The sequence below is a fragment of the Leopardus geoffroyi genome, chromosome E1 (assembly GCF_018350155.1).
Source record: "Leopardus geoffroyi isolate Oge1 chromosome E1, O.geoffroyi_Oge1_pat1.0, whole genome shotgun sequence".
Classification (NCBI taxonomy): domain Eukaryota; kingdom Metazoa; phylum Chordata; class Mammalia; order Carnivora; family Felidae; genus Leopardus; species Leopardus geoffroyi.
The window spans coordinates 22,874,880-22,889,857 of NC_059330.1; the positions used below are offsets into that span (position 1 = coordinate 22,874,880).

General features: G+C 37.8%; 1 protein-coding gene across 5 annotated transcripts in view; it reads left to right on the forward strand.

Annotated features, from left to right (window-relative positions):
• Nucleotides 1-14,978, forward strand: part of AP2B1 (adaptor related protein complex 2 subunit beta 1) — a 128,371-nt gene that overhangs the window by 52,756 nt on the left and 60,637 nt on the right. For all 5 annotated transcript variants that reach the window (XM_045490527.1, XM_045490528.1, XM_045490524.1 and 2 more), the window contains one exon: nt 6,751-7,010. In XM_045490527.1, the coding sequence (XP_045346483.1) occupies nt 6,751-7,010 (260 nt within the window). The remainder of the gene's footprint in view (nt 1-6,750; nt 7,011-14,978) is intronic.

Below are 14,978 nucleotides of genomic sequence, written 5' to 3' on the forward strand. Positions count from 1 at the left end.
GGCATGCATTTTTCTGTTTCTAGTTCTGATTTATGCTCTCTAGTCCTGGATGCATTTTTGTAAGCTTTGCTAAGTCCTTTTCTGGGACTAGGGCAGGGTATAAGTAGACCATCAGATATTCCTGATTGAGACTTTTTGTACAAGGACTAGTATAAAATCTTTAATAATAACCATTTTTGTTGTGCTTACTATGTACCAGGCATTCTTGTAAGGACTTTACACGTTAATTTAATCTCAGTAATGGTTGATACTGTTATTATTCCTATTTTATAGATGAGGAAACTGAGACATAGGCCCAGTTAGTATGTGGCAGAGTGAGGAGTCAAACCCAGGTAGCCTGGCTCCAGAGTCTTTGCTGTTATCTATCATGCTGTGCTGCTTCTCTAGCCTGAAGGTCAGGGATGACTTTGAGACTGCATACTCCTTGCTTTCCCTCTCTGAAGCACTATTGTGCATAAGCCAGTACATGCAAGCGAACTTAGTGGTTTTCAGATCATTGTAGGTGATTATTTCATATTTGGTTGTAAATAATTACTAAGCAGTTTTTCTAGCCAACCCTTTTCTGTCCAGTTAATGAGATCTGAGGAGTTACCATAAAAGAAGAGCACATTGGTATATAAGTCTTTTCCACTGTAAGTTGTTTTCTCTGTTTTGTGTCCCCCACCCCTACCCTCCAAGTTTGTGAAATAAGAACCTAATAACTTGTTAGGTACCAATATTAGGAACCTAATAACTTATTAGGTACCAATTTCAGTTGAGGGCAGTGTGATCTGCTAAGTTGTGTTAATTAAGTTTATTTACTTTTTACTTTTTTATTTTTTTATTTTTTACTTTTTACTTTTTACTTTTTTATTTTTTAATTTTTTTTTAAGTTGATTTATTTTGAGAGAAGGACAAAGCCTGAGTCCGGGAGGGACAGAGACAGAGGGGGTGAGAGAGAATCCCAGGCAGGCTCTGCACTTCTAGTGCAGAGCCTGATGCTGGGATTGAACTTACAAAACGTGAGATCATGATCTGAGCCGAGGTCAGATGCTTAAACAACTGAGCCATCCAAGCATCCCTAAGTTGTGTTCATTTGAATTGGGTGATGGGAGTTCTATTTCTGCTACATCCCTGGTTCGAGACGTGCCTGAGCAAATTTCTTTTTAATACTGTTCCTTTCCCATTTCAACAATAGAGTTAATTAATACTGGGTTTTTTTTGTGTTTTTTTTTTTAACCTGTGCTGATAATTCAGTGAAGTAATGTGAAATATTTATGCTTCTAACTTTATTTTTATTAAATAAAAACATTTTTTATGTTAATTTTTGAGAGAGAGAGAGGCAGAGTGCAAGTGGGGAGGGAGCAGAGAGAGGGAGACACAGAATTCAAAACAGGCTCCAGGCTCTGAGCTGTTAGCACAGAGCCTGATGTGGGGCTTGAACTCAAGAACCATGAGATCCGAAGCCGGCCAAAGTCCGCCTCTCAATCGACTGAGCCACCCAGGTGCCTCTGTGCTTCTAACTTTAAATAAAATGGTGGTTAATTAGAAATATTATTACAGGAAAAGGAAATGAACCCTTGAATCCAAGGCTTCATTTCAAAGGTTTGTCTTTTCTGCTTTGGTAGTTATAGAGCAATCAGTTAAGAATACACACAGAAGTGTCCAGACTTTAATAATTACCCTGTATAGTATGTTCAAGAAAAATTAAGATGAAGACTTCTCTATGAGCTAGAGAACACCATCATCAAAATCACCTGTGCTGCTTGCTGGAAATGTAAATTCCTGGGCCTGACCCTGACATAATGAAAATTTCTGTGATGTGGCCCTAGAATCTGCCACTGAGTGACTTTCCTGGTATGTTATAATGTTGATGCATAGTACAGTTTACTGTTTTCGAGCATGCCTGGTAATTATTTTGGAAGCTCTTAAATTTTTAGAAATGTACTATTTTTCTGGGGCACCTGGGTGGCTCAGTCAGTTAAGCATCCAACTTTGGGTCAGGTCATGATCTCACGGTTCATGAGTTTGAGTCCCGCATCAGGCTCTGTATTTACAGCTCAGAGCCTGGAGCCGGCTTCAGATTCTGTCTCCCTCTCTCTCTGCCCCTCCCCCACTCATGCTTTGTCTCTGTCTCTGTCTCTCAAAAATAAATAAACATTGGGGCGCCTGGGTGACGCAGTCGGTTAAGCGTCCGACTTCAACCAGGTCACGATCTTGCGGTCCGTGAGTTCGAGCCCCGCGTCGGGCTCTGGGCTGATGGCTCAGAGCCTGGAGCCTGTTTCCGATTCTGTGTCTCCCTCTCTCTCTGCCCCTCCCCCGTTCATGCTCTGTCTCTCTCTGTCCCAAAAATAAATAAACGTTGAAAAAAAAAATAATAAATAAATAAATAAACATTAAAAAAAAAAAAGTCACACTTCTGTTAATAAAAAATGTGGTATTCACACATACATACTCACACACACAATAGAATGTTACTCTGCCATGAGAAAGAAGGAAATCCTGTGGTTTGCAACAACATGGATGGACCCTACAGGCACTATGCTAAGGAAGATAAGTCAGGTAAAGAAAGCCAATGCTGTTGGTTTCACTTATACGTGCAACATAAAAATGCCAAATTCATAGAAACAGAGTAGGATAGTGGTTACCAGGAGCTGGGGGGTGATGGGGAATGGGGAGATAGTGGTCAAGGATACAAGCCTCCAGTTAGAAGATGGATAAGTTCTAGGGATCTAATGCTCATCATAATGATTATGGTTACTACTGTGTTATATACTTGAAAGTTGCTAAAAGAATAGATCCTAAATGTTCTCACTACAAGAAAGAAATGGTAATTAAGTGACATGGTGAATATATTAGTTAATGCTACACCAGTAATTATTTTGCAATATATAAGCATACCAAACAACACATTGTACATCTGAAATTTAAACAATGTTATGTGTCAGTTTTATCTCAATAAAGATGACAAAAAAAAAAAAAAAAAAAAAAAAAGAAATGTACTATTTTCCCAGATCCTGGCCAGGAACTAGGGGGGCTAACAGAAAAGCAGATCCAAAACCAAATTTTCCGAATCACCAAACATGGAATGGCACCTTAAAATCATAAAAAGTTTCGATTTTTATGTCACATGTCTTGACTGGGCCTGATTTTTTGTGGCCTCCATATAAATAGCGAGGCAGTGTTGACCAGCTTACAGTAAGCCTAACAAATCAGCCCTCAGAATAGCAACGTTCGAACAGCGAAGATCCTTGCCTGTTCTTTAGCTTCAGGCTTTGGAAAATTTGCACTCATTTCTCACAGGACCATATTTTTAAAGTGTGTGTCTATAAAGATTTACGATGCATATACCCTTTAATGCAGGGATTCTATATGTAGCATTTTGCCTTATCGCCGTGTTTTGAATTTGTGGAGTATAGGGGGACTCCAAACTTCTATCATAGATGTACATAGTTTTGTGAATCCCCACAGGAATTAATTAATTAATTAATTAATTTTGCATTTGGTTAAGTATGTACATAATGGAAGAGAGAAATAATTTGAAGTAAAAAGTAGTCAGTTTTCATCCATACATTATTAAATTGTATTATAGTTTAATACCTCAACAATATTACTAATCTATGAAGACAGAAGACTGAATTTTCCTGGGCAACTGATGTGCAGTATTCATTTTAATTGTGTATAATAAAAAGCACAATTAGTATACAAATTTTAAATGGTGTGCTTTGGGGATTGAATATATAAATTAAGATTTAACTTTTATGTATCAACAAAAGCTGGGGTGGGGATTGCTTTCCTGACCTGATACGTCAAAAAACTGGTAGTCTATTCTTTTAAAAAATCAACTTGTTTTGGGTGCCTGGGTGGCTCAGTCAGTTAAAGCGTCAGACTTCAGCTCAAGTCATGATCTCACAGTTCGGTTCGTGCGTTCAAGCCTCACATCAGGCTGTCTGCTGTCAGTGGGGAGCCTGCTTTGGATCTTCTGTCTATTTCTCTGCCCCTCCCCAGCTCATACGCGCGTGGGCACTCTCTCTTAAAAATAAACATTAAAAAAAGTCAACTTATGTTTTGTGATGTTCAAACTTTGTTTCCAAGTAAAATAAGTAAGGAGATTTCAGCCTATTTATAAACCAATTACCGGACTTCTCAAAAACAAAACAACTTATGTAAATTGAATATTATCACTGTTTCCCTTTTTTAACCCTGGCATTTCAAACACTACAAACATTTTTATATGCTATGTAACACAACCTATGAATGTGATCAAGATTCTCTTGAGTTATATTTACCATTTTGATATTCTGTTAACTAACTTGCCATATTGCAGTGTTCCTTACGCTTTTTAAAATTTTTATTTGTTTGAGAGTGAGTGGGCGGGGGAGGGGCAGAGAGAGGGAGACACAGAATCTGAAGCAGGCTCCAGGCTCTGAGCTATTAGCACAGAGGCCAGTGTGGGGCTCAAACTCAAGAACCATGAGATCATGACCTGACCCAAAGTCGGACGCTTAACCAGCTGAGCCACCCAGGGGCGCACCCTTACGCTTTCTTGTTTTTAACCAGTGGTCCACTGTGGGCACAAATTAAACAATACATGACTAAGAAAAACCATAGGAAACCATGTAGTCAAAACCATCGGGGTCATTGCTAGTGTTTATTAAGCTGGGTGTTAAGTGCCTTAAGTGGCTAACTCATGAACCAATTTATCTGCTTACTTAGAAACTCACATGGAAGCCCTCAAATTGGCCTAGTTTTGAAGAAAATATTTTTGTATGTGTATTTTAAATACAGATACTGAAACAGCGACTTACTGTTGTGGCACTAAAACAGCTGGAATGCCATCATATAGACATACTCTGAGAGGTAGATACCAGGATATTTATCGCTACTTTGTGATGTTCACATAAATGAATGCATGAATGGCAGGAAGGAGGGAGAAAGAGACAACAACCTAAATGTCCATTGATAGGGCACTAGTAAATAATGTTGCAGTGCTGTATATACTGGGAAAGTTTGCAGGTGTATATGCCAGTGTGGAAAATACCTTGCAGAGGAGTATATATAATGTGAAATTGGTTTTATATAAAATGGATATATGTATGCTTAGGAGCTCTCTGGAAGGACACATAACCACACTGTTAAAATGGCTATCCTGGGGATGTAAAGTGGGGAAGGGTTGGATGTTTGGGGAGATTTAAAATTTTTATTTATTTTTATTAAAATATATACATATTTTTAAAGATTTTGTCTTTAACACACAAAAAAATTATTATTTTTTTTTTAATTTTTTTTTCCTTTTTTCAACGTTTTTATTTATTTTTGGGACAGAGAGAGACAGAGCATGAACGGGGGAGGGGCAGAGAGAGAGGGAGACACAGAATCGGAAACAGGCTCCAGGCTCTGAGCCATCAGCCCAGAGCCTGACGCGGGGCTCGAACTCCCGGACCGCGAGATCGTGACCTGGCTGAAGTCGGACGCTTAACCGACTGCGCCACCCAGGCGCCCCAAAAAAATTATTTTTTTAAAGATTTTGTTTTTACACACCTAGTGTGGTGGGGCTTGAATGCACAACCCTGTCATCAAGAGTCATGTGCTCTACCAACTGAGTCAGGTGCCCCAGAGACTTATTTTTATATTACAAACTTTTTTTTTTTTTTTTTTTTTTTTTTTTGAGAGAGCAAGCATGAGTAGGGGAAAGGGGCAGAGGGGGAGAGAGAGAGAATCCCAAGCAGCTTCATACCTCGTGGGGAGCCTGACAGGGGATTCAGTCCCATGACCCTGGGATTATGACCTGAGCAGAAATCGAGAGTCAGACGCTCAACTGGCAGCTACCCAGGCACTCTGATATGTTACAAACTTCTAATTGTGATATAGCATTGATGAATTTTTTTTTAGCCATGAGTATGAATAAAAATTATTTTAAAACTACCACAGAAAAAACAAGACCACTAAATTAAAAGGTCACCCCTTTGGGAAATGTTTAGTTCCACGCTCTCCTTAACAGTCATTTATTATTTTAGATAGTAGTACCTCTCATACTATATTGTAATAATTAGTATTCTGGACTTGTTAAAGTCAGGCACTATGTGTCTTATCTCTTTATTTCCAGGGCCTAGCCAGTGTCTCCATAGGAGATACTTAATAAATATTTGAATGAAGAAAGAAGGTATGGGTGAAATATTTTTAAAATCTATTTCATGAATAATCCTGCTGATGTTTATAGCAGTTAAAAAACATTTTTGGGGGAGGCACCCGAGTGGCTCAGTCGGTTAAGTGTCCAACTTTGGCTCAGGTCATGATATCATGGTTCGTGAGTTCGAGCCCTGCATCAGGCTCTGTGCTGACAGCTCAGAGCCTGGAGCCTGCTTCGGGTTCTGTGTCTCCCTCCCCCTCTATCTCTGCCCCTCCCCTGCTCACACGCATGTACCCTTGCTCACTCTCTCAAAAATAAACATTAAAAAAAATTTTTTTAAAGAATTATTTTGATGTTCCAAGGCTGTCTCAAGGAGTTAATTTCTATCAAATTAGACTTTTCCATTTCCCATCTTCCCTTGAAATTTAGTCTTAGAACTAACCCATCTCGATTTATATTTAAATTCTTTGGAACATTAGAGATTACAGAATTATGACTGTATTAAAACTGTGTTGAGTTTAAATATCTTAACAGCCAACTTTATAAATCACTACAGCATTGCCTTAATATAAATCTAACAGGTTGGGTTTCTGTATGGAGAAAACTTCCATTTAAACCTTCTTGCCCTTGCCTTTCATTAGGATTCTGATAATCCTGACCTTCGAGACCGGGGCTATATTTATTGGCGCCTTCTCTCAACGGACCCTGTCACAGCCAAAGAAGTAGTCTTGTCTGAGAAGCCACTGATCTCTGAGGAGACAGATCTTATTGAGCCAACTCTGCTGGATGAGCTAATATGCCACATTGGATCTTTGGCCTCGGTATACCATAAGCCTCCCAATGCTTTTGTGGAAGGAAGTCATGGAATCCATCGCAAACACTTGCCAATACATCATGGGAGGTAAGCAGGTGAACTAGGTTTTGAGTGAGAAGTAACTCTTTTAGACAGAGTTGGTCTTCCTCCTGTTGTTATAGCCTAGAAAAGAACTTGGTATGCATTTTGCAAACTTACTATAATGCCCTGGGGTCTCCATCTGAATACCAGTGACCACATACATAATAGGTGAAGGGCTCTTCTGTGTTCTAATTTGGGAAGTAGGTAAGATAACAGCTTTAGAAAATGATGAAGACTTTTTTTTTTTTTTTTAGCTTTTTAGTTTATTTATTTTGAGAGAGAGACATGAGTGGGAGACATAAGCATGAGTGGGAGAGGGTAGAGACAGAGGGAGAAAGAGAGAGAGAATCCCAAGCAGGTTCCGCACTGTCGGCAGAGAGTCCAATGTGGGGTCCGAACTCACGAAAAACTGCGAGATATGACCTAAGCCCAAATCAAGAGGTGGGCTCTTAACCAACTGAGCCACCCAGGGGCCCCATTGGTGAAGACCTTCTAAACTGATAAATTTGAAAGTTGTTTATGTCCCCAGATGAGGCTAGAAATCTTTTCAGGGCTGAAAATTTGGAAAAAAAGACTATACGTACCTTTAGCTATCTTATTGCTTTAGTGTAACTTTGGTAGAAGCTTATGGATAAAGTTAGCAGATACTGCTTTTGTGCTATAAAGCTATTAGTGAAATAATATTTACAGGATTGTTTTATAAGAGCAGCCTAGATTCCTTCCTTCTACTGGCTTTGGGCTCTGTTCTTTTTCTGGCTCCTTAAGGTATAAGGTTAGGTTTGGGATTTTTCTTGCTTCTTGGGGTAGGCCTATACAGCTATAATCTTCCCTGTTAGAACAGCTTTTGCTGCATCCGCAAGATTTTGGTATGCAAAATGAAAACAACTGTGTTTTCATTTTCATTTGTCACCTTGTTTTTGATTTCCTTTTTGATTACTTGGTTAACCCATTCATTGTTTAGGAGCATGTTATTTAGCCTCCATGTATTTATGTTCTTTTCCAGCTTTTTTTCTTGTGATTGATTTCTAGTTTCATACCATTGTGGTCAGAAAAGATGCATATGATTTCAGTTTTTTTGAATTTAGGCCTAACGTGATATATTCTGGAGAACACTTGACAAAAATGTGTATTCTGCTGTTTTGGTATATTCTGAATGGAATGTTCTGCATATATCTGTTAAAAAGCATTCAGTCTAAAAAAGAGGTTAGAGTGGGAGAGAGCCAAAGCATAAGAGACTCTTAAAAACTGAGAACAAACTGAGGGTTGATGGGGGGTGGGAGGTAATGGGTATTGACGAGGGCATCTTTTGGGATGAGCGCTGGGTGTTGTATAGAAACCAATTTGACAATAAATTTCATATACTAAAAAAAAAAAAAAAAAAAAAAAAAGCATTCGGTCCTATGTGTCATTCAAAGCTCCTGATTGATTTTCTACCTGGATGATATATCCACTGATGTAAGCAGGGTGTTGTTCCTTGCTGTTATTGAACAACTGTCAGTTTCTTCCTTAATGTGTGTTAATAGTTGCTTTATGTATTTAGGTGCTGCCACGTTGGGTGCATAAATATTTACAATTGTAATATCCTCTTGTTGGATAGTTTCCTTTATCATTAGCCAGTGCCCATTTTTGTCTCTTGTCATGATCTTTGTTTTAATGTCTGTTTTGTCCATTGTAAGTATTGCTACCCCATCTTTATTTTTGCTTCCATTTGCATGGTAAATGTTTTTGCATCCCTTCATTTTCAGGCTGCACATCTTTAGGTCTGAAGTGAGTCCCTTATGGGCAGCATATAGGTGGCTCTTGCTTTTTTGTCCTTTCAGTCACCCTGTGTTGTTTTGATTAGAGCATTTAGACAGAGTTGGATGCAGCAGTGCTGTTCTAAGAGGGAAAATTATAGCAATACCTTCCTGAGACTTAACTCAGGAAGCAAGTAAAATCTCTACCTAACCTTACACCTAAATGAGCTAGGAAAAAAAAAAAAAAGCACAAAGCTGGTAGAAGGAAGGAAATAGTAAAGATTAGAGCAAAAAAATAGAGACTTAAAAAAACAACAACAACCAAAAAAGAATTGATCCAGGAAACTAGGAGATGGTTGTTTGAAAAAATCAATAAAATCGATAAACCTTCAGACTCATCAAGAAAAGGAAGAGAAAGGACTCAAATCAGGAATGAAGGAGAAATAACTGACACCACAGAAATAAAAAGCATTAGAAGAGAATAGTATGAAAAATTATATGCCAACAAATTAGACAATCTAGAAGAAATGTATTAGTTCCTAGAAACCTGTAACCTTCCAAAACTGAATGAGGAAGAAATAAAAAATTTAAACAGACCCCTTACTAGCAATGAAACTGAAACAGTAATCAAAAAATTCCCAACAAACAAAAATTCAGAACCAGATGGATTCACAGGTGAATTCTGCCAAATAGTTAATACTTATTCTTCTTAAACTATTCCAAAAAATAGAAGAAAAAGGAAAGTTTCCAAATTTGTTCTATAAGGCTAGCATTACCCTGATACCAAAACCAGAAGAAGACACTACAAAAAAAGAAAACTACAGGCCAGTATCTCTGATGAGCATAGATGTAGACATCCTCAACAACCTACTAACAAACTGAATCCAACAATACATTAAAAAATGATTCATCTTGATCAAGCGGGAATTTTTCCAGGGATGCAAGGATAGTTCAGTATTTGCGAATACTGAATACAAATGAATTAACATAATGCATCACATTAACAAGAAAAAGGATAAAAACCATATGATCACCTCAGTAGATACAGAAGAAGCATTTGACAAGATACAATATCCATTCCTGATAAAAACTCTCAACAAAGTAGGTTTAGAGGGAACATACTTCAACATAAAGGCCGTATATGAAAAACCTGTGGCTAACATCATACTCAGTGGGTGGTGAAAAACAAAGCTTTTCCTCTAAGATTAGGAACAAGACAAGGATATCCATTCTCCCCACTTTCCTGGGTACAGCAGTCAGACAAGAAAAAGAAATGAAAGGCATCCAAGTTAGGAAGAAGTAAAACTTTGAGTGTTTGCAACTGACATACTATATATAGAAAACACTAAAGACTCCACCAAAAAACTACTAGAGTAAATGGACTCAGTAAAATTGTAGGATATAAAATTAATATATAGAAATCTGTTTCGTTTCTATACACTAATAAGTAAGTGGCAGAAAGTTAAATTAAGACAATATCATTTACAATTGTACCACACCATAATATACCTAGGCATAAACTTAACCAAGGAGGTGAAATACCTGTACTCTGGAAACTATAAAATGCTGATGAAAGAAATTAAGGACAGCAAAAACATGGGAAGATATTCCATGCCTTTGGATTGGAAGAACCCATATTATTAAAATGTCCATACCACCCAAAGCAATCTACAGATTTAATGTAATCCCTATCAGAATACCAACTGCATTTTTCACAGAACTAGAACAAACAATCCTAAAATATGTATGGAACCACCAAAGACCCTGAATAGCCAAAGCAGTCTTGAAAAATAAGAACAAAGTTGGAGGTACACAATCCCATATTTCCAAATATACTACACAGCTGTAGTAATTAGATAGTGTGGCACTGGCGCAAAAATAGGCACATAGATCAATGGAACTGATTAGATGGTCCAGGAATAAACCCATGGTTTTGTGTTGGCAAACTGTATAGCTACATGCAAAAGAATGAAACGACCTCTTTCTTATACAAAAATAAACCCAAAATGGATTAAAGACCTAAATATGAGACCTGAAACCGTAAAATTCCTAGAAGAAAACATAGGCAGTAATTTCTGTGACCGAAGGAAACATTTTTCTAGATCTGTCTCCTCAGGTGAGGGAAACAAAAGCAAAATTAAACCATGGGGACTACACCAAAATAAAAGTCTTCTGGACAGCAAAGGAAACCATCAACAAAACAAAAAGGGAACCTACTAAATGCGAGAAGATATTTGCAAATGATATATCCAATAAGGGGTTAATATCCAAAGTATATAAAGAACTTACACAACTCAACAGCAAAAAACACAATCCAATTTAAAAATGGACACAGGACTTAAATAGACATTTCTACAAAGAAAAGATGGCCAACAAACACATGAAAAGATGCCCAACTTCACTAATTAGAGAAATGTGAATTAAAACCACAGTGAGAGGGGCACCCGGGTGGCTCAGTCAGTTAAACTTCCGGCTCTTGATTTCGGCTCAGGTCATTATCTCACAGTTTGTGAGATTGAGCCCCACATTGAGCTCCATGCTAACAGCATGGAGCCTACTTGGGATTCTCTCTGTCTCTGTCTCTGTCTCTCTCTCTCTCAAAATAATATTAAAAAAAATAATAAAACTACAATGAGATATTACTATATACCTTTCAGAATGGCTAAAATCAAAAACGTAAGAAATAACAAGTGTTGGTAGGATGTGGAGAAAAAGGAAATCTTGTGCATTGTTGGTGGGGATGCACACTGGTGCAGCCACTGTGGAAAACAGTGTGGAGGCTCCCCAGAAAGTTAATAGAATTACCATATGATCCATTAATTCCCTATTGGGTATTTACCGAAAGAAAACGAAAACAGTAATTCGAAAAGACACATGCACCCCTATGTTTATTGCAGCATTATTTACAATAGCCATGATATGGAAGCAACCTAAGTGTCCACCTATAGATGAATGGATAAAGAAGATGTGGTATATATACACTATGGAATAATATTCAGCCATAAAAAAGAATGAAATCTTGCAATTTGCAACAATATGGATGGACCTAGAAGGTATAATGCTAAGTAAATCACTCAGAGAAAGACAAATACCAATGATTTCACTCATATATGGAATTTAAGGAGCCAAACAAATGAACAAACCAAAAAGAAACAAGGAACAGACTTTTTTTTTTTTTTTTAACATTTATTTATTTTTGGGAGACTGAGAAAGAGAGCATGAACAGGGGAGAGGCAGACACAGAATCTGAAGCAGGCTCCAGGCTCTGAGTTGTCAGCACAGAGCCCAACACGGGGCTCGAACCCACAAACCATGAGACCATGACCTGAGCCAAAGTCCGATTCTTAACCAACTGAGCCACTCAGGTGCCCAGAACAGACTCTTAAATATAGAGAATAATCTGGTGATTGCCAGAGGGGTGTTGGGTGAGGGGATGGGCAAAATAAAAATATACTTGATGAGCAATGGATTAACGTATAGAGTTGTTGAGTCATTATATTGTACACCTAAAACTAATACAACACTGTATGTTAATTACGCTTGAATTACAAGAATAATAATAGCCTAGATTCAGTGTAGACAGTTTCTCAGTTACCTGTACTCTTTTTTGCCAAATTGATCATAATATCAAGGGAATTCTATTATGAACAGGTTCTCTGGTAGCATGGAACTCTTTCTTGCTTTTTACTGATCTCAAAATTTTAATTTTAATTTAATAAATTTAATAAACTCTTAGAATGGGTATCTTGGAATTTTTTCAGAATCTTTCCTTCCTTAATCATAATAAACCTTAAACCTAAGTTTGATCCCAGATTGACTAAAGTGATTAATGTGTGTCTTGTACCATTTTCTAATACATATTGTTGTTTAAGTGGTTCAGAGTAGCCAGAGTGTAGGATTTATTGTTTTACAAATTAGCGTAGTCAACATTTTCAGCTCTGTTTAAACAGACTGTGCGCACAGATAAACAAAAAGGAAAGGTCATACATCCAAGCAAATCTTTAATTAATATTCATTAGTCTTTACTTGAGTTGACTCTTTGGTTTTAGGGCAGGTGCTATGATTTTCACCCAGAGGAGCTGTAGCTTCCTAAGGATTAGGCCTTGTAACAGTAGGGTGTTTTGCCTGTAGGCAAATATATTTAACCTTCTCTAGATGTGATCATTTGACTTTTAAGTTCATCCATCTCATCCGTCTCCTAGTCTGTTCTTTAATTTTGGGTAATAAATAGGGATTTTGTTTTTAACTTGCCTCTGTGACCATATTTATATGCCATTTAAATTACCTGTCTCCTGATAACTTAAAAAAAAATTTTTTTTTAATGTTTTTATTTATTTTTGAAGGAGAGAGACAGCATGAGCAGGGGAGGAGCAGAGAGAGAAGGAGACACAGAATCCGAAGCAGTCTCCAGCTCTGAGCTGTCAGCACAGAACCTGATGCGGGGCTCTACCTCATGAACTCATGAACTGTGAGATCATGACCTGAGCCAAAGTCGGACGCTTAACCGACTGAGCCACCCAGGGGCCCCTCTCCTGATAACTTTTGACCCTTGGATGGGGAAAGTGAAACAAATCAAGAAATAAAAACAACCCTTTCTAGAACACAAGAACCAATATTTAAACCATAAAAAGGAACACAATCTCTTACATAAGGTCTTTATCTGATTAATAGTCTTTAATTTGTTACCTTCACAATTCCTTATGTGGTTGCTTTTTAGGTAATTTTTTTTGTCCATTTGTGCTTGTATTGTTTTTTTTAAAGGAAACACAAATGCATAAAAATCCCTTTTGAAATAAATAGGGATGATCTAGGGCACCTGGGTGGTTTAGTTGGTTGAGCGTCTGACTTTGGCTCAGGTCATGATCTCACGGTTCTTGAGTTTGAGCCCTGCATCGGGCTCTGTGCTGACAGCTCAGAGCCTGGAGCCTGCTTCAAGTCCCATTTCTCCCTCTCTCTGCCCCTCCCTCGCTCACACTTCACCTGTCTCTCTCTCTTTTAAAAATAAATAAACATTAAAAACATTTTTTTAAATAGGGATGATATATTGCTGCAAATGGCATATCCATAATAGTACTGACATTACCTAGCTCTCTTCTGCATCACGCAGTTAAGAAGTGATATGCCTCTGACATGAAATACAGCTACACTGTAAAACCTTATCCTGCCTCTTCTAGAGATCTAAAAATGGTTACTAAACTAAATCTTTTTTTTTTTTTTTAATTTTTTTTTTTTTCAACGTTTATTTATTTTTGGGACAGAGAGAGACAGAGCATGAACGGGGGAGGGGCAGAGAGAGAGGGAGACACAGAATCGGAAACAGGCTCCAGGCTCTGAGCCATCAGCCCAGAGCCCGACGCGGGGCTCGAACTCCCGGACCGCGAGATCGTGACCTGGCTGAAGTCGGACACTTAACCGACTGCCCCACCCAGGCGCCCCTAAACTAAATCTTTTAAAATCACTTGGAAAAGGGAAAAGTGCTTTTGAGTTGGGTATTGCTTATTAAACTTGGCTTCTCAGGGCTGTGGGAGAGATGTGAGATGGTAAATAGTAGTCTAATTTAGAAAAATCTCACCTTAAAAAATATTGCTTTGGTGACAGTTAAGCAGTTATTTCTCAGGAGTTCATGATGGGAAACATTTTCACGTTTATTTTCTTGTGTTTGTCATTTAGAATGCATAATGATTTACCATTTTCTTGTAGAAACCATAGGAGTGTTTACTTCTTTTCATCTAATGCACTTTACCTTCTCATGGAAGGAATTTATGTGCGTTGTTACCTATTCTGCCTTCTATTTAGAGGTACTGATAATATGACAGAACACTTCTTAAATGGCACATGTCATAAGATGATAGAATTCCATGTTCAGAAATATATTTTATAGAGATTTCATATATTTCTTGGCAGGTGTATATGAAATCGCTTCCCTTTTTGACTTTCTTATTAATTTTTGGCTATTTTTGCCTCTCTTCCCCCAGTCTAGATACTTTTTATCTTGGCTTCCTTGACACTTTTTGCTCCTAAGTCATCTTTCTTAGATTGGTTTTCTGTATTTTATCTTTGCCATTCTGTGTTCATTCTTTTCTCTGATTATTAATCTTGATGGTGTTGCAAGACTCATTCTGAACCTTCTCTGTTTGTGCTTCTCTTTATTCCTTTAGGAAACTGATCTAAACGTGGGTACCGCTGATCTATTACAAGGCTTTACGGTTTACACCATGTTTTCATTTCATCCTCCCTA